The 19,644-nt window shown below is 39.9% G+C and overlaps 2 protein-coding genes across 5 annotated transcripts in view; one reads left to right on the forward strand and one right to left on the reverse strand.

Moving 5' to 3' along the window:
• The first annotated feature begins 6 nt into the window (after positions 1 to 6).
• LOC110984965 (uncharacterized) lies at positions 7 to 17,138 on the forward strand. 3 transcript variants are annotated; one of them, XM_087129956.1, is made up of 8 exons: positions 7 to 78; positions 7,862 to 7,987; positions 8,469 to 8,598; positions 8,887 to 9,058; positions 10,021 to 10,258; positions 12,925 to 13,081; positions 13,704 to 13,806; positions 14,077 to 17,138. In XM_087129956.1, exons 1-8 carry the CDS (start codon positions 37 to 39, stop codon positions 14,228 to 14,230), a joined length of 1,122 nt encoding a protein of 373 aa, XP_086986082.1. In that variant the 5' UTR covers positions 7 to 36; the 3' UTR covers positions 14,231 to 17,138. The 3 variants fall into 3 exon arrangements, with proteins under 3 accessions (XP_086986082.1, XP_086986081.1, XP_022101325.2); XM_087129955.1 differs by lacking the exon at positions 7 to 78 and adding an exon at positions 3,820 to 4,168; XM_022245633.2 differs by lacking the exon at positions 7 to 78 and adding an exon at positions 3,825 to 4,106.
• LOC110985033 (large ribosomal subunit protein mL54-like) overlaps positions 15,938 to 19,644 on the reverse strand; it is a 5,176-nt gene continuing 1,469 nt past the window's right edge. For both annotated transcript variants that reach the window (XM_087129957.1, XM_022245733.2), the window contains exon 2: positions 15,938 to 18,050. In XM_087129957.1, the coding sequence (XP_086986083.1) occupies positions 17,773 to 18,050 (278 nt within the window). In that variant the 3' untranslated portion in view covers positions 15,938 to 17,772. The remainder of the gene's footprint in view (positions 18,051 to 19,644) is intronic.

Consider the following 19,644-nt stretch of genomic DNA (forward strand, 5'->3'; position numbering starts at 1 on the left):
GCTCCTTTTGAAGACGATTATCATATCAACACGTACATGTACATTCAGAAGCCGCAGGTACCCGGAAACGCAAGACAGGTAGGCGGCCGTAGCCACGTATTATTTTATTAATTATCCTGGTTATGAATTATTTTATTAGCCCAATTATTGAAGATCTGATAAACACTGATAATACCAGTACCACACACGTGGAGTAAAACAGCCTTTGCCTAGGCCTACTGTACTACTACGAGAACGGTAGGCCTACCACCTGAAACCCCAGAATTGTGGGGTCCGACGTCCGCCCTGCTCCCACGCGGGGCGGACCCCACATTTCTTGGGGTACCACCTGACCACAGTACCCCCAGAACTGTTCCTGAGAGACGGGCAGGGCGGATGTCAGACCCCACAGTTCTGGGGGTACTGACCACTTTATCAGTACCACCATAAGGGGGGGGGGTGTTGGAGGGGAAGCAGGTGGGGAAGGATTTTGTGGGGTTTGTGTATTGGAACCCTGTCAGTGTCTGTACATATAAGTAAATGGAGAAAAGACCACATCACGACTCTCATTTTGCCTTCGACTTATAAGTTATAAGGGTGGCTAAAGTGTGCAGAAAATATCACCCTCTGGTTGGTTTCTGATTTTACCTCCAATTCGTTCAAAATAGACATTTGTCTCATTGAATTATTTTAAAAATAGGGTTGTATTTCCTTTAAGTATTTAGCAGGCTATGTGCATAATTTATCTGGTGTTCTGATAGCTGTGAGGGATTTTTGACACTTTGTGAATTGTTCTTCAACTTCTGTACCAACGCAGCCATGAGCCATGTTTTTTAGCAGCCACTTGTACTAGAAAACACAACTGCAATGTCATAAAAGCAGACCCTGTTGTACACGAACAACATTTTTCATTGTTGGACTCATCTACACGTAGGCAAGTTTACAATTCTAAATTCACAAAAAAAAAACAACCTTTGGTTGCACTCTTTCTGGGACTGACCTGTTTTGTAAGAGTAACAAAAACAGAGGGTCCGGAAGTACAAAATCCCCGAAATTGTATCGATGACAAAAAATTTGACAGTCACTTTTAGAATAAAAAAATCCCTATTGCCCCCCCTACCTCCACCCAAGATACACCATGATAACGCATAAACCTATTCTGTGTAGTGTATTTACATAACACAGATTATTTGAGTAAAAATGGATTGCAAATTCCTCATTTGTAACAAAAGTGATTCTTTACAATGGTGACCGTGACAATTGCAAATACTACAGCCAGTATTCAAATATACTTTTTCCAAATATTATGTAAGTGAATATCATTTCCTGAGTAAATTTAAAACATCATTAATGGTTGAGAATTTTGGATTTTACAAATAAACCTTTTTACATGTATCTTAATGTTTACAAAACGCATTCTGATAATTTTGTTACCGCGGTAGTTTGGTGATTTGTTTTTAAAAAGCTGTATCCTCGTGAGTAATCCCTGTTCACCACTTCCTAGGTTGTACTGTGCATTTGGGCTGTGACCCCTAGCTATGGTGTTTCAGGTTAGATGACTTCTGACTATCACCCCATGTACATGTAGGGCAGGATAGATAGCTCAGTTGGTAGAGCACTGGTACCGTATTCCAGAGGTCACAGGTTCAAATCTCATTCCAGTGGGGTGAGGAGGCGCATGCCCCCTCTTTTTTCACCCCCCCCAAAAATAAATAAATAAAAAGAGAAGAAAAAGAAGCAGAGTCTCAGCATTGTACCATTGCTGCTTTAGTTCACACCCCCCACTTTTGGAAAATCCTGGATTCGCCCCTGATCTTTACAAAAATATTGTTGTGTGACTTCAACACAAGCAGCTGCACTGGATGTTTATATGTTGAAGGACTGAAAAACTGAAAAAGATGGGATAATTTTGTGCGATTGACCTGGGAGAAATAAGCCGACTGCATAGTTTTTATTTGATGCGCATTTAGTTATACATTTGTAGGTCATGTTTTCCGTGTTTGTATTTTGTTGTTTTGTTTGTATTGTCTTGTTTGTTTCTTGTAATGGCATGCCTGACACAAGCTCTGTTTTTAAGGTTTTGCCACCTCTAGTGACCTCTTTGATCTCATACATCGTTCGTACCTGTATTTTAGGAGGAAATAAATGTAATTTAAAAGACACCAACCTGAGTACAAATGCAGAAGTAGTTAGAGTTTGTCCATGAAATTAGATTATATCCCAGTACTTTACTCTGTGGTCATGTTGAAGTTTGCTCATTGAATTGGTCATGAAAACACTCTCCAGTACTGTCTAAAGCTGGGCTCTTTTCTATGAAAATTAGTTTGTTGACACAGAATACATTTCAATGTACCCACAGTTATATTTATCATTATTTCAGTAAGTTGATAGTAACTAAAGAAATAACCTATATTTAAAAGAAGATAGCTATCGAGATACTTGTACATCTTATTGGACATTATTTTAATGTTGCTTCTGAAACAAATTTGACCCTCTGCAAGTCCTGAAGAGACTAGAATAAAGAGACACAGTCCTTGGTATTACTCCATTCAATACACCTCAACTGCTGCGCTGACAACAAGTCAGACGTAACTCTGCTTTGTAATTATTCTCAATACAAACCTCAAAAATTGGCCTTTGAATTCCAGCTGACCATTTCAGATTTTTGTGTCACTCTTTTGATGGGTTTTTTGCTGAAGTTTTGGGTTTGAAAAACTGTGATGTCATACATGTACTGGGAAAAAACTCCAATGTTACATCATTTTGTGTCAAAATTTCTTTTCTTTGGTGAGTCATAATTGTGCAAGTACACTGAAAATGTGCTGGCAATATGCAAGCAACCCTTCCTCACAAGTGTTTTCAGTGAGTAAATTCTTGATTCATAATTTGAGCCGAAAACCGTATGCACTGAACCACGGATTACATCCCATCACGTCTTCCCTGAATGACATCACAGCAAGCGTGCCCTCTGATGTCCAGGCAAGCACAGACAATTTTGTGTGCTTCTGTGTCTGTGTCTCGTTCTCCAGCGAAACGGCTTCAGCCGCATCCCGCTGGAGTTGGCGTTGTGAGGGGCCAGAGAAGCTATGGGGTAGTGGTGGTATGGAAGAAAGTCAGCTACAGTACTTTTAAATTGATCCGATTTAGGGGCATTGATAGGGGAGAGCAGGTTATTCCCAGTTGGGTAAAAGCTATTACTTTCGGCATGGCTACATTGATACAAAAATTGGTGGGACCTTTTGTGAATTCTGTTTTGCATGGTAAAATTCAGTTTTGTATGGACACATACCAACCTTTGTGGAATTTTATAAAGCACAACTAGAGGCTATCATGTATCTTCTTGATTCGAGGAGTGCATGGCTCACCAATTTCCCGGAGCATGGCAGTAACGCAGAGGTTCTGTCCTAGTTATTACAACACATTCTAGCCGCTGGTCGCTGTACACCCTTAGTACATTTAACCGAAAAGGAATCATTTCAAATATTTCTTATACTTGTATATTGAAGAAGGATCTACAGTTGCTCTCAGAATGATTCATAGTTGTTACCCTTTAAACAATGGCACAGTCATGACTCACTGGATTGCACATTGCCGAGGCAATCGGGTATCCCCCCAAGTTTGCAATGCCATGCCTCTTTGTGTAAATCCCAAGTTGGCACTTAAACATTCCATTAGAAAATAAAATCCTGGAAGTGTAAGTATCCTGATGTGTACAGTCTTCGTCCTTGTAAAAGGGATCGCTCAACCGACTCTGATGATTGCACATCATTGCAAAGGCCTCTTGGGTATTTCCTGTCAATGGGACACTTGACGTGTGCAATGCATGTACATTGTACGTCACTAGTATTGTAGTAGTAGCAGGAACTTGCAGTCCTCAGAATGAAACTACAGTACCGTTGGTTGTCACACAGCCCTGCAGGCTTAGGATAACTGTTGTTATTTGACATGTGGGCGTCGCCCTGTGAGCTGATTCTGTTTAAGTGAAGTTTGTTCTCGATCAGTCTTGCTTGTCGGGCACATTCTGGGAGGTAAACATGGATTGTAGTGAAAGTGGACTGCAGAAACTTTTGGCCGGAACGTTTGGAAGAAAATGGAGGAATACCATTGGTACTCTGCCAGCTGGACAGGTATTTTGAGCAACATCATGTATGCATGTCCTCTGGTAGCTCTCTTCACAGTCGAGTTTGAAGTTGGTTTTCTTTCGTGTCAGCTTTCTTTCCAAAGATTTCACCTTAATAGTAGTATAAGCCTGCAGGTAGTTAGTGGGTTTTTTAATGTGGGCAAGGAAACCGAGCAAGGCACATGTATAATGTGATGGATATGTACATGTACAATACATCTGCAAGTTCTCCGTTTCTTTTACTTTAGATATGACTTTCAAAACTATGAGGAAGAGAGTTCTTGCCTTGCCGAGTGGAAAAGCTTTATTGATTCAAACCTCTGTCAAGTTATTTATATTCTGTTGACCCTGTTTCTGTTATATTTTAGAGTGCATTTACATGTACGTGTACGTTAGGGTCTAGTGAATTTCGAAAAAAGTTTTGTATTTTAAGTTCTGAATAGGCTAGGATGATGTTCTGGTGATATTTTTGACCTACCATATTGAAAAAAAAAATTCAAAAAACCTTTGCCCGACATGGACAAATGGATTGAAATTTCTCCCCAAAGTGCTGATTCATGGTAAACCAGCTTGTTTTTGTCAAAAGGTTTTTCAGCTCTGGTTTCTTTTTTCTGTGGAGTTTTCTCCGGTTTTTCTTTGGTTTTTTAAAATAAAGTAAGCTCTGTTCCTTCAATCTATTTCTCCTTATAACTGCCCACTGAATGACTGATCCTGTAGTATGACCATCAGTTGTATAGGTTGTTTGTTGCTGTGTAACATGCATTGTTTGCCTTTGCAGTGGTCTACTTCAGGAACATAAATTTCAAGGTGATAAAGAGAGCACCTGCCCGCCATCCGACATTGACATTAAGGCCATCTCAAACCGTATAAAGTTATTTGAAAGTAGAAACTTGTAGATTGCCATGGTCATATTTACTCTACATGTATATCTCGACTTTGGGGTAACTTGCTGCAAGTGATATCCACCTTGCTCTGCAACAATCACAGTGGTTTTCTATGACTGACCTTGATTGGGCAGACTTTGTTACCAACCTCATTTTGAAAAAGAGATGCATCCCTTTTTCTGTCAAAGTACAAATTACTGATTTTCTCCTTCCAATCAGACTTTCACCATTGAAGACGTTTCCTTTCCCTTGCCATTCAGTGGTGATCAATTATTGCCATCTGGTCATCTTTGGATACAATGTTGAAATCAATGAGCGTAGCGTTGCAACAGCTGCACAGGCTGTTACTGATTCAGTACCCGTCAAAATCTCGAGCTAGTTTTGCGTGTATTTGCTGTATTTTCACACAATGGTGGGGCTCAATATTATTGGCTTATTTACTGCTCTCAGTCTCGATCATCCTGCTCCTTGGTGAGGATGAAAAGCCTGTTTGATATGAAGTACATGTAGATGGCATGCTCCCTGGTTCCTTTTGGGGTTATTTCCTGAGTCATTATTCAGTCCTATATTTTGCTCTCTTCATTCCTCTTTGTTTGTTTTCAGCAAAAATGGAACTTCTTTTTCCGGAGCCTTATTTTTGTGACAATCCTAAGTTTAAATGGACACAATTGCAGTCTGTTTTGCAGCTACAAGTATTTGTGTGATGGATTGTGGTACAGTTGTCTCTACAATCTGGGAGATTGAAAGCTGCACATGTACATTTACATGTGCAGATTTCTAGAAATTTTTATAGATATGGCTCATACTCCTTGAATCTGTTAATTTTGGACCTGACAGCATCAGACACAATTTTGTTTGTACCAATTCCTAATGTTCTTTGCAACTGCATCAGCATTGGATGTTTTCATAGAAGCATACTGCCCAATCATGATCTCTTCAGTTGCCATTTGAGTATAAATCTCTCTCATCGAAAAGTTTATCTGTCGGGAACATTTCACTTCACCAGAGCTCAGTCTTTGTTTATTTTGAACTCAGTACTGTAGTCTATGAAAAATAACAGAGTTTGTAGTAGACCTGGTTCTCTCCAAATGGAACCATCATGAGGAGAACAAGCAGTAATAATTATTTTGCAAACTACGATTTAGTTTCTAAAGAGCACATGTGTAGATTGCATGTACCGATGTGCTCCTGTGCAGCCTTGAATGTAATGCTAAAGGCCATATGCCCAGGCGACCAACCACAAAACATCTGAATCAACCTTAGCAGGATTCTTTGGGCTTGTTTATTCAAAAGAGGGACAGTACATGTACATGTCCGTGTACTTCAAAGGGAACTAATGGATTCTACATGTACAAAACTACCCAAAACCACATCCATATTTGACCCAGCTCTTTGGAAATCAGGCCTGGGAACCTAAATCTATACAAATTGTATACCTTAAATTAGTAAATGACAGATAAGATTGCTTATTGAGGATTTATTGCAAAAAAAATGAGGAAAGTGTACATGCACAATGTGACCAAAATGCAATAAAATGCAACGCACCATGACTCAGCACTTTTTAAGAGAAATCCATTTTTCGGTTGGGCAAAGTTTTGAAAAATTTTTTTTCAATGTGGTGGGTCTTAAATATTGCCAGAACATCATTCTAGCCAATTCAGAACTTAAAATATGAACTTTTCTGATATTTACTACACCCGAATGGTACGGCATGTCACAGTTACTGAATCTTCTCTGTTTCACCATTATGTTAATTTATTTGCCACTGTAAGGTACATGTATGTGTACAGGTAGATCGTTGGTTGATATTTTGTAGCTCTCTCTACTGAATTTCCCACTTTCACTAGAAATTGTAGGATAACTTTCTTGTCTGGTATTTTGTCTGACTCATCCCAAAGCATGCACCGTGAAATTACTAGCACTGTATTTTGCAATGCATATTCCTGCATCTAAAGTTAGTTTTATGTTCAAAAATTGGGATATTTAACCCTGAAAGAGCTGGGTTATCTCGGACCCTCTCACACTCGCCCACCCCTCTGAAATCTCAGCTGTCCCATATCCAATTGAAAAAAAAAAACTTGCCGTGCATGTAAAGACACTGCTTATCAATCCAAAGTGAGATTTCAGCTCAATGTGACATGCTGTATGATTTTGTTATGATCATTTGATTTTCAAGGGCACAAACATGCCAGCCTGCTTGTATTAAGCTCAGCTGTGGAAAAGTATTCATTTTGGCTGTCCTATTTTGGAAAAATTGGCACTATGCGAGAACGGTAGCTTTGATTTCATAAAAGTGGTGTCAAAGCGACCACAACGAGTTGCTCCAAAACTCTTAAAGGCTAAGCTTGTGAAAAACAAGTACTGCTGCAGTATCAGAAAATATGTTGAGGGGGTGGATTCTGCCTCCCTCCCCCGTCTCTATTAGGGTTAATATCCTGCAGCTGTGTCAAATAAAGGCATATGGACTCGTCTCACAGACAGCCCTCTTTGTAGGAATATATGTAACAACAGCGTGTGTAATGCCACCAAGTGCGTGTGCACACATGTGCAGCGTGTTCTGCCAGCACGTTCCTCAAAAAATCGTTGATAGGCCTACACGGCATAGCCGATGTGCGTCATGAAAATTGGACACTGAAAATGTTTACGCACATGACAATCTGTAAGAAGTGACGTCATTTGAGAGACTAATTGACATGTAACCAAGAAAACATACATGGTTTGTGAAAGAATTGTTAAAAACTGCCTTGGATGCAAGTGTCCCTTTAGCCCCTCCCCCCAAAAAAAATTCTGGGTAAACCACTTGTCCACTGTAATCCATAGGCAGAACACGGGGGACAATTCCTTTGTCATTGTTGTGTTGTTTAACCATTCATTCCAGTGGAATGCATCCCATTGTGTCATGCGCAATGTTGAGGGTGGCTACTTGAATCGAGTCTACAGGCTGTACAGTAAGGATGACCAGACGAAATCTGTGTTCATTAAGCATGCTCCCCCATACATCAAGGTAATGCTCGCAGTCTACAAGGAATCAACTTAAAGTGCCCACTTTGACAATAATGCACAAATAATGATTGGTTACTTAAGATGGTCTTACCAAGTTGACAAGTCACAGTTTTCATCAATAAAGGCTGCTTCATACTAAGGCGAATGTGAAAGCAATGCAAATTTGATGTCACGAAAGATTTGCAGCAACTTTTCGCGCGAGCTGAAATGTGTTCAACTTTTGCAAATTTGCAAACGTCATTAGTTTCCATATGTGCTGACTTTCATTCCAAGCTTGGACCGGTCTTTAGGTTATCAAAAGTAAGGGAATACCCTCCTCAACAAAAAACCTACATGTACTCACAAACTAAAAATGAAGAAACAAACAGGCAAATGTGAACCAACATGTTACAGAAAAACCAATAACTTACAAGCATAGCAAATTAACAGAAAAATCAAAACTAATTACATGTACATGTAATCAATCGGTCATTTTACCACAGTGCCTGGGTTATGACCAACCACTTGGAGATCAAAGGATCTATCTGGAGTATTTAGCTCTCAGGAAATTTCACGACGTCCTTCCTGGCTCCGTACCAAAAGTCTACTTCCATGATGATGAGGCAAAATGTGGTGAGGATCCTTCATTCTACAAATACCTGAATCAATGTTTACGAGTGCTGTGGTAAGCATAATTTCATAAGGTGACAAATGAAATGTTCCATGAGGGTTTAACGGCAAAGATGTCACTTTTCAATTCCGTCTGCAAAACTAAGTGTGAAGTGGAAGCGTGAGCATTTCTAAAGGATTTCTGAGTCCAAGCTTCAAAGTTTTATTAAAAATTATTTTGATGAAGGGACTGCACAGTAATTTCCCAAGAACCTATTTTGCACAATTCTGACCCGATTTTATCAAACACAGTTGTCATGGAAGACCTGCGGGACTACAATGTCTTGGACAGGCAGTTGGCCAAAGGCTGTCTTGACTTGACCACGGTGAGACAACTCGCCAGCGTTACGGCCAAACTGCATCGGAAGACACATATCAGGACAACCTCACAAGAGGAGTTCCAGACAATGCTGGCAACATTCAGGTATGCTACCTTGTTTCCCCCATAATTGTGAGGCACTGCCCGAGAGCGCTGCTTACCGGAATTTTCTTGGACAGAGAACGTGATTTCTGAAAAAGACCCAACACATTGGCTAAATTTTAAACTCAAGTCTTAACAATACAAATACTGACTCTTGAAAGTCATTTGTATCCCATTTGCACTATACTGCTCACTATAAATACATATTTTGCAAACAATTCAGAGACCCCAGCATAGAGTAAAGACAGGCCTTGTGCAGTGGCCAAGTTCACAACAAGATCTGTCTCCATGGACTTATTGAACATAGTGCGCCAGTGAATAAAACCCAAGGACACCTGCTGCAGACTTGGGGAAAGCTTGACGAATAAGTTTGATGCATCCGCCTCCCCGGGCCTCTGCAAACATACACTGCCAGCTCGTGCATACCTGTTTTACGTTCAAAGTGTGGACATTCCTTTGTTCTTCTGTGGTTAAGGAAACTTGAGGATAATACTCCATTTTCTTCAATAAGGATAACTCCTTTGAGCTGTCTTTTTGATGATGATTTCCTGGACTGTTCCTCTTCATTTTGCCACAGATAACCTTGACCCCGACAATGAACACGCCGCTGAAACTGTTTTTCAGAGAGGGGAAATCATTGTGTGGATGTGTGCGAGTCCACACAACGCCATCACACCCTACACCCTACATTCTGTGGACTTCTTTTATGCAGAGGTCCACACTGTGTACTGTATGCCCTGCCTACACATGCTTGCAAAGCATAAACTAGTGAATAGGCTGTTTATATGTAAATTTGCAACAAGGAATAAGACACAAATTTTCCCAAGTACAGTAGGTGATGACTCAGAGGTGTGTTTTCCCATGAAACAGTGTGTGCTTCATTGTGATTACAGAAGCAAAACACACTTGTACAACTCAATTTTTAAAAAGCCGTTGATTTTATTTTAATGTAATTTATCCAACAGCAATGAGGAAATGGTGGCTTTGAATGTTGACACAACCTTTATCAGTGCGGTTGACCCCAACCACCCCGCCAATCGCTGTTCTGCTGAGTTGAAGGGACTCGCCGACAGCATCCGCAAGGACCCTGAAATCCTGCAGAGTTATCGGAGCCTTCACTCTGTCTACGAACAGCAGAAGGATTGCTTGACTCATGGAGACCTGCACCTTGGCTCTGTCATGGTGAATGAGTCCACTGTAAAGGTAGATCAAGTGTTCTTTTGCAACTTAGGGCTAAGCATCCAGCAGAGAGGTTGGATTAATGACAACAATATTATGTAGGGCTTAACATATACACGTAGCTACTTGTAACAAGAAAGAATTTTGAAGTGGAAAAAATATCTTAAAAACCTGAATGATTAAAATGGCTAATGATACTGAATTTTGTTGTCAAAAATTCTGCCATCCGGAAAAATCTTGAGTGGTCAAATTTCTGGCAACTCATTTGCACTAATTTTAGTACTTCCTGATTTCCTGGTTTCAATTGATAGCCGTGTACAAATCAAAATAGCATCTATGTGTACATGTACAGTGAACAACAAAATTATTCATACCCGTTATAAATCTTTGTGTTTTTCTAGGTGGGCACATAATATTGGGGCCATAGTTGAATAGCAGCCAGGTACAAATGACTAATAGTTTTTACCTCATTTGCATAACAAGGAGAATGTTACCTTGTTTAAATTCTGACATGTTCAGAATTATACATGTGCATTCCCTTTACCTATTAATATTAAAGAGTCAATATCACGATTAACCACTTGTCTCCGGGGTTCTCCTTACTGTCTACCTTGGGTTTGTATGCATAGCCGGGGTAATCAAAATTGGACAAAAGAGCTGGACCTTGTAACAAAAGACCGTACTCAAAACAAAAGACTGAGCTACTGGGATCTGCCATCATTTTTCAGCTGGCATTAGCGGAGGTAATTCCGTCATTGTTTTGAAACAGTATATCACTGTTTGCGGCACTCAGTGCCCACGGATTATCAGCGGGAACAAAAGTGCTCCGGCACTCCAGGGATGAACGACACAATACCATTGCTTGCTATTCTGGCCACACTTGTAAAGACACCTCTGCTATTCAGCAACGCACTGGGCCAATTTCGGTAACAAAGGAAATTATGCAACACCTCACAATTCAGGGCTCTCTTTTCTGGGCGGCAGGCCTGGCTGCAATACCTGGGCGTTAATGGAGATAGCCTGTCAGATTAGAGTAGCTACCAGACAGTCGTTCATGTGGGTGTAAACGTCCAGTAATGAAGTTATGAATTTTTGAAGAATTTTGAAAACGGAAAATCTTGAAAATTGGCTTTGACTTGGCCATAGTATTACCTCCACATTGTTAATCCTGGAACGGTTTTTTGACTTCCTTTGCTGTACGTTTAGGATCATTGTCCTCTTGGTACCGGTACATGTATGTCCAGTTGGGGCTGAGATGGAGATTTTCTGCAGACTGCTTGACATTGTCCTGCAGAATCTGGATGTACTACTCCTGCTTTATGATTCATTCCACTTGTCTGAGATTGTCAGGCCTGCTTGCAGAGAAACAACTCCACAACATGATGCTCCCACCTCTGAACTTCACAGTCAGCACAGTGTTCTTTGGGTTGAGTGTTTCACCTTTCTTGCGCCAAACGAAGGAAACATCCCCGTGGCCAAACAGCTCCATTTTCATTTCATCTGACCATAGATTTAATGACTAGAAACTTTGATCGTTGTCTTGGTGCCCTCTGGCAAATGGCACTCCAGCTTTTTGATGCCTGTGAGTGAGAAAAGGGGTCTTTCCCATGTAGCCTTCCCTTGTGCAGTGTGCTGCGGATTGTCTGCGCTAAAACCTTGGTGTCCATCTCACCCAAGTAAAGTGGTCCTGAAGTGCCTTGTTCTGGGGTGGGAAGGGCCTCGCAGCACACTTTCCTGACCAGACGAGGAGACATCTTTGGCTTCCGTCCAGGCTTGCCGATGTTTTCCACAGTACTGAACTTGTTGTACTTCTTGAAAATGCACTCTGTTTTCACTACATTGGGAATTGGTGCTCTGAAGAGCTTGGAAATAGCTTTCCAGCCTTTCCCATCTTTGTGAGTTGCTGAGTTCTGTAGTTTTCACCATGTTTACAACAACCGAGGAAGACTCCACGATTGCACTTAAATTTATACTCTAGAAGCAGGATACTGATCATGACATTCCACAAATTAATTGCAAAAGATGGCATTCTCAACAGATTCTAGAGGATGTGTGCATTGTTGCATATATTCAACACATCCTGCAGAACCTTAGGAATGTCTGGAGCAGGTGCATTTCGGAGGAATGTGGCCAAATACCATGATATGCAGAAGGGTATGAATACCATTCTGAGCATGTCAGAATTTAAACAATGTAGCATTCTCTTTGTTATGCAAATGAGGTAAAAACCAAAGCCGTTAATCATTTATACCTGACAGCTAAAAGCATTTGACTATGGCCCAAGTATTATGTGCCCACTTTTCATTCTTTAGAAAAAAAACAAAAAAACCTAAAATTTATTAGGGGTATTTGTAACAGTAGAGGGTTTTCCACCTGTTGGTACATGTACCTGTTGAAACATGCAGCATATTAATCCACAAGATCAACAGGAAACAGACTCAAATCTCAAGTTGACTTAATTAAAGATATGCATTTAGCTGCATGCTTCTACATGTATTTGAAAATCCATTCATGAATCCATTGCAATTGATTTCAATACTGTATAACCATATGAAGCCAAATCTGACTTGAATGCGTGTTGAAAAGAAAAAAGTATCAAGAAAGCCATCAAGTTTGAAACCAGCAGCCGATCCATGGTGAATTTTGTCATGAGACATTTAGTGGTTTCCTTGACTGCCTTAAATTCGTAGCTGATTGACGCTGAGTTTGCATTCATGGGCCCAGCAGCTGCAGACGTTGGCATCATCCTGTCAAACTTCATCTTCTTTTATGCTGCCAACACGTTGTATCCCAGACAGGAGAATTCATCCTTTGACCGCCTCCTTCAGGAAGCAATCAGAGTCACAGGTCAGCACTGAACACTGACAGATACTCACTGCAGGCTTTCAATTGTCCTCATTCACAAGTCAGCCATATTGAATTGAAAGTGAGGTTATTATTTTTTTTTATTTTGACACTGGAGAAATAACTGAAAGCACTGAAACAGAACTTCAAAGCAAATTATTGTCATTTATGCCAATGAATAATCTAAACTGGGTGATATACATGTAATATCTAAATGTTTTAAGTCACTTTAAAAAAGTGAAAACGAGGCATGGCACCACCCCTTTTAACAGATCACATTCGATAAAATACGAGTAGATTCAGGGAACACGATCAAAAATGGCTTCCTTGTGAATAAGGTCAATTCGTTAAACACACTGGTACACTTTGCCAAGAAGTTCTTAAAAATGAAAAAGAATTGCCAATTTCTGATGGAGATATGTCGGTGCCATCTTTCACAATCCAGCTGAAATTTTGATTCAATAGATTCTGTAATGAACATGTCCAGTGCGAGCCTTGAATTATGCAGCCCTTTGACATTCCATTGACAAACGGTCTTGAGAAATCTTCTGAATGCTGTTTTCTGGCATTTGTCAGAAAACAATGTTTCACACATGTACATGCATACTGTTTTACCCCAATGCAGTGGAAATTTACTTTGATGAGGCAAAGGAATATCTGAGTGAAGATGCCCTGGCCGCGTTAGTATCGCAGACAGCGGGATTTACTGGTTGTTACATCATCAAATGGTAAGATGCTTGATAAACTCTTAGAAAGGGCTACACTGACCAATTCCCAGAATTGTTATCTGAATCCCACAAATCGCAGATAGAGAAAAGGGGGATAATAAATGATAAAGAAGTTGAAGTCGGTAAAAAGATTGTTTAATACAAACAATTTTGAAACTTACTTTTACAGGTGGGTTGTTTGTGGAAATGGTAGCACTGATTTTTGGTCCTTTGTCACTAAAATTTCATATGAATGATTACATGTACTTTGATATTTTTATTTTAACTCAGGATAATTGGAATGGCAGAAGCTACGGATTTACGAGAGAAACCTCAAGCTGAATTGATGAGCCTGAACATCGGGGTACGCTTGATCAAAGAATACCGCATGATCAGGTCAACCCAGGACTTGCTCCAGAGTATCTTTGACAATCAGCCGACGTAAAACCAACATTCCACCCTGCAGTGTTGGAGGTCTCAAGGCTCGCCTTGGCCTCCCGGCCTTGAGGCCGGTTTTTCAAAGCCTTGGCCTCAGCTTTACTACGCAATGACTCGGTCTTGGCCCCCTCTGGACTTGAAGAATCAGTCGAGGCCGGTTCAAGGCCACCTATCTTGAGTCAGTTTTCTTAGCTTTTACTTCCCCCCAAAAAATTTTATCGAGACAGAGTTTACTGTACTTGCGACGTGCATGTGCTGTGGGCATGGATCATTTTTGTGTACAAACACATGGTATGGAACCTAGACTCCTCAATGACGCAATGCATCTGAATAGTTTTTTATTCCCAGGGAACATACTTCCATTGATTGTTGCACGAAAAGGATAGCTTTTGTGTTGCATGAATTAGGCTACATGTACTCATTGAAATTCTTTTCAGTTCCAGATTGTTCCTACATGTAGTTCTGGATCCGTTGAAATAAAAACCTACCTCTTATTTGTTGTTCTTCAGTTCTACATTCCAAGACAAATTGAGTTCTGCTTGATGAATCTTGTGTGCCAGCCAAATGTATGTTATATGTGTCTGTGTGTAATAACTGGCCTTGGCCTCGGACACTGGCCTCGGCCTCGAATGGCAGTTACTTGGCCTTGGCCTAAAAGGCTGCAGACACGACTCCGATATGTGATGCATTAAATTGTAGAGAATGGCTCTGTGACCAAATCTATCTACGACTGTTTTAACAATTTTTTAGATAAATGAATAAAAAAGTGAGGGTTATTGAGTGTTCTGTCAAGTTTGGTAGACAGCACAATGAAAAGCTTTCAACAAAGTCCATTTGTGTATTAGCACAAATAGGTCATTTAGGAGACACTTTGTGGTAAACTTTTCAACCTTAGGGAGACATTTCAGTGTCTCTCTAATGCTCCAACTACCAGGAGGAGGCCAAATTTTACCATCCAAATTTTGAGAGATGATAGACTAGGGTCTAAAATGAAAACATACAAAGTCTGGTTGAGATCGGATCAGGGAATATTGAATTATGGGAAAGTAAAGTTGGAAAAAATTTGTTGCACATTCTTATGGGAATACCTCCCTTATGACCACTATGCCCAGCTTTGCCTCTTTTGGAAAGGTATTTTTAGAAGGGTTTTTAAAATGTCTTGTAAAACTCATGTGCTCATATTTTAGTGATAGATGAAATTATTTATTTTTCAAGATAAACACATTTATGGTATTTAAGTGTACTTAATCTTTATACAATTTTTTTTATTTGCATAGATAATCCATGGGCAATGTATCTCTATGTTTTAAGAGTAAGTACGTTGTATTATGTAAAACCCCTGTATAGTATTTTGTGAAAGCTGGGCAAATGTACCCGTAATTTTGCTCTCACTTTCCTTGTGAGTGTTCAAACTTAAATGATACTGCATTATTTCTTTGCGCCTGAAATAGCAGCAGCAAGCCGTACACACCTCAGGGAGCTGGGATGGTCTTACTAGGTCTGTTTACATCCCTGTTGAGAAGAGGTAATGATGTATCTCATGGCACTTTTATCATGTTCTCATATAAGTGTGCATTATAAGTAAATATTATCTTTTACAGTAGTGCACTATCTTCACGACTATTTCTTGCTTAAGTACAGTGCACCATGAAAATAGTTCAAGCTAAGTCCTTACCGTGTGTAACCATAACAAAAATGCTTTTTTCACAATAAATTTGCCAGTGTCTTTCAAATCCAGCTTTTTTTTAATATACACTTGATTTATACAGGAAGAACCTGAAGTAAAAATTTTGTTAGAGCAGTTGCCCCTGTGTTACCAGTGCTTTGCTACAGCGTACATGTAATTAACCCCACTCAAACAGTGATAAAGAAACGAAACAGTCTTCTTTGTTTCAGAATATTCTCAAGTGAAGTTAGCCCATGTACATGTTTCACTGGTATGAACTGCAAACAGTGCAACCTACATGTAAAGGTCTAGTGATATCGGTGGTTCTGCCCGCAAGGCCTGTTCAGAGCACTGGTAAACATCTCATGCTTTCACGGCCAGCAAATACAACCCAGAATACATGTAGGTTTATATCACATTCAATCTTTGACTTAATTACATAATACCATACAATGGGATTCTTTGATACGTGCAGGGATAAGCTCATCAGTTTTAAATCATATCTGAAACTAGGTATAAAGAGGCTGTAAGGGGCATTTCTTCCTATACCCATAATGCTTTCTATCAGAATCAATGTGTCTGAATTCAGACAAAAGTCGGAAGAATCTCATGCCTGTACATAGAGGAAGGACACAGAAGGAGTTTGAACTGCCCAGGCTTTAACATCTGGCCAATTACCGCTTTCTGGCATGCTTGGTATGTCCATAGCCAGAGTGCAGCAAACGCTTGCTACGCACCATCTGTATCACAACCACAAAACCCCTTTGTACCCTATGATTGCCACTGCAATTTGTTGGTGGTAATCTGCATCCTTAAAACTCCGTGTACTGTGGTATACCGTATAGGAAATTGAATATTCATGCCTTTGTTGGTGCTTGGTATGATCTTATAACAACATCCAATTTAATGCTTGCGCAGTTGCTTGCGTTACGCTCTGTGCCCTAAATCTATATGTGCAGTCATTGCCCTTAATGAGCACTTTCTTCTGGAGTTACTTTGGGAATAAATAGCTTGGTTGTTTACAAGATTTGAACCATTTTTATTATGGCATTTGTACAAAAGCATATTTTATGAGATTTCACGATCATTCCCTGTGATGAAATAGTGCATTTTGTTCCTAATGAACTAAGCTTTCCAGTGGTAGTGAACATTTTGTTGGTCAGTCTTAGCCAAATTCGTATCAAGTCTTTGAACACTGATGTATTGGATGGAAGAGAATAAAATTACAAACTTTGCATGGATAATGGAACAGTGTATCAATTTTTTAAAAGTTTATTTATGATGGCAAAAGTAGGTCTAATATCAGGGATTTTTTCTCTATTTCCTGGTCACATCGATAATTTATATTTAATTGCAAGCAAAAAACTACAAATATTGCTAGGATATTACTTGCCCCGCTTGTTCAGCTAAGATGCAGGCAGTAATCAGGCATTCTTGGAATGTTTTCTATTATTCATCTGACTCAGCGGTGACCATTATTGAACACTTTGACTTGCCTGAGTTGCAACTCCTTCTGTGTTCTTCCTCTATGGTACATATGACCTGTAACAAACAGCTCCAAATCTGATATCCACATCTGTTGACAACTTGCAATATAAATGGCATCAGCATTAATCCACTGTGGAATACATACATGTATGTACATATGCTCTATATCCCAGCTGGGAAAGTCATTCCTATAAATTCCCTAAACACACCCAATTATGCACTAATATGGTTCACAGTTGAAGCACATGTATGACAAGACAGATAGCCATGTACGAAATAGACTCCTTTCTGCACAAGCCTGGCAGTTACACTGTACAGCTCTGTCAGTGCAGTTGTGATAGTACATGTATGTGCATTGGGCAGTGCAGTCTGTCGGCGGCTCTCTCCAGCAGTCCCTAGAACTTCTTGGTTTTAGCCAGGCGATTGTTCCTCCTCATGTGCATCCTCCTCAGCTTTCGCCAGTACTGCGGTGTGTCGGGCGACATTTCCTCCAGCGTTGGGGGAGGTCCGATATGGAGGTCCCACAGCCAGTCTGGATAGTCCTCGTCTGGTCCCAGCTTGACGTCCTGACCCTCTCGGAAGTAGTTCGACCCAGAGCAGTGGTTCACCAGGTAGTTGGGATCTGTGTTGACTTGCATCAACTCTCTTGGCTCGGCAACTCTGGATCCTTTCCCTGAAAATATTACGATTTGATTTGGTTTATTTCCCTTTCCACATACATGGACAATAAAATAATAACAGAAAGAATAAATGTATATGCATTAACAACAAAAAAAATATGCATAAAAAAGATATCAAGACTATGGCTACATGATACAAAACAAAAACATTTGTGGAAAGAGCTGGGATGATGCAATAACATTGCAAAAACTTATTTCCATCGCAGTCCCAAGTGTGGAGAAACTTCTTAATCTTTTCCTGTCTACCACAGAGCAGTTAGGGAGCAAGACTTTCATGAAGTACCTCAGAAGTGCAGATATGATGGGGATAATATACTTGTAGCGGAAGTTAACACTTGGCAGAGTGCAAAATCAATGGGGCAGGAGGAAAACAGTTCTGAATCTCTACCTTGTACAGTTATACGGATATATGTTTGTGGAGAAAAAGGCGTACATGTACATCCAATGCAGATTCTCTTAAGTGGCTATACGGCCATACATATACATGTACGTAAGGAATTAGTCATATTCGTACTCGTTACAGTGTAAATGCAATGGGAGGGTCCAAAAAGGAACCGGACCAGTCTGTGATGCATGGGCCTTGGACTTCATTTTCCTGATATGCTTTTGCTTTTTATCACCATGGCAACTGTGTGCAGAGCGTGTTTTGGTTGATCCTGAAGTAAATTCTGAATCTCCAACTTTACACCCCTTTCTCAAAAGAATCTTTCACACCTGCGAATTGTCCATGAGTTTTTCGTAATTTGCGCTTAGTATTTCGCCCAAATTTTGTTCTTAAATAAACTACACTTTTTGTGGCTTCACTTTGACAAGTTGAAAGTTTGACTAAAATCCAACATACTTAATATTTTGAGGAACACTGGACGTCACCGAAGTGACAGAAATGCCATCATCTGCAGACAAGCCAGGTCGGTTGAATTAAGTCACCATGGTGCATCCTACATGTTTTTCGCAAACACTACAAACATCATTTTACAGGGATTAAGCTGTGCCTTACAGGTACTTCCCAAAAATTCTATCAAAAAATTCTATCAATTGGTACCTCTTGTATTTGGTGACCCAGCTTGAGAAAAATTTACGTTCATTTGCCATATCTTGATGTTCTTCTTTTTCCCCTCTTACTTTTAATTTTTTCAATTTAGAGTTATGCATACATTTACATTTTCTTCTTTCAATATATTACCCCAAAGAAGCAACAGACCTCAATGCAAGTGTACATATACATATACTGGTAGTCAATTTGGGTACTGTTAACACAAATATAGTACCATTTCTGCAAAAAGAAGTACCAAAAAAAACCCCAGTTGTTACTAGATTCATGCCTTGGCAAAGGCAATCTGAAAATATATGGTACATTTTTTTCATGCTCTGCATTTTTTGATAACGCCCTCAGTAGTTTGCAAAAGTCAACTGGAGTCATCATTTACGTTTCGAAGTCTGACTTTCAGCTCTGATCATGGCCTCACAGTGATCATTTATTGGCTTTTAAAACAAAATTTTATATCTTTTATAATCGGCCTGTAATGTAATAAAATTTTTGAAATTCGAAGTGAAGCCAGCATTTGATTTATTGAAATAAGGCACAAA

Source organism: Acanthaster planci, linkage group LG19 (assembly GCF_054643075.1).
Source record: "Acanthaster planci isolate LZ-2023a linkage group LG19, COTS_SCS, whole genome shotgun sequence".
NCBI lineage: Eukaryota > Metazoa > Echinodermata > Asteroidea > Valvatida > Acanthasteridae > Acanthaster > Acanthaster planci.

What these genes read in the sequence shown, in the direction of transcription:
- LOC110984965 (XM_087129955.1), top strand. Translation starts at nt 4,070, where the DNA reads ATGGAGGAATACCATTGGTACTCTGCCAGCTGGACAGGTATTTTGAGC. An exon ending in TGAATGAGTCCACTGTAAAG is followed by an intron (nt 10,259 to 12,924) that starts GTAGATCAAGTG and finishes TTAAATTCGTAG; the next exon opens with CTGATTGACGCTGAGTTTGC. An exon ending in GGAAGCAATCAGAGTCACAG is followed by an intron (nt 13,082 to 13,703) that starts GTCAGCACTGAA and finishes ACCCCAATGCAG; the next exon opens with TGGAAATTTACTTTGATGAG.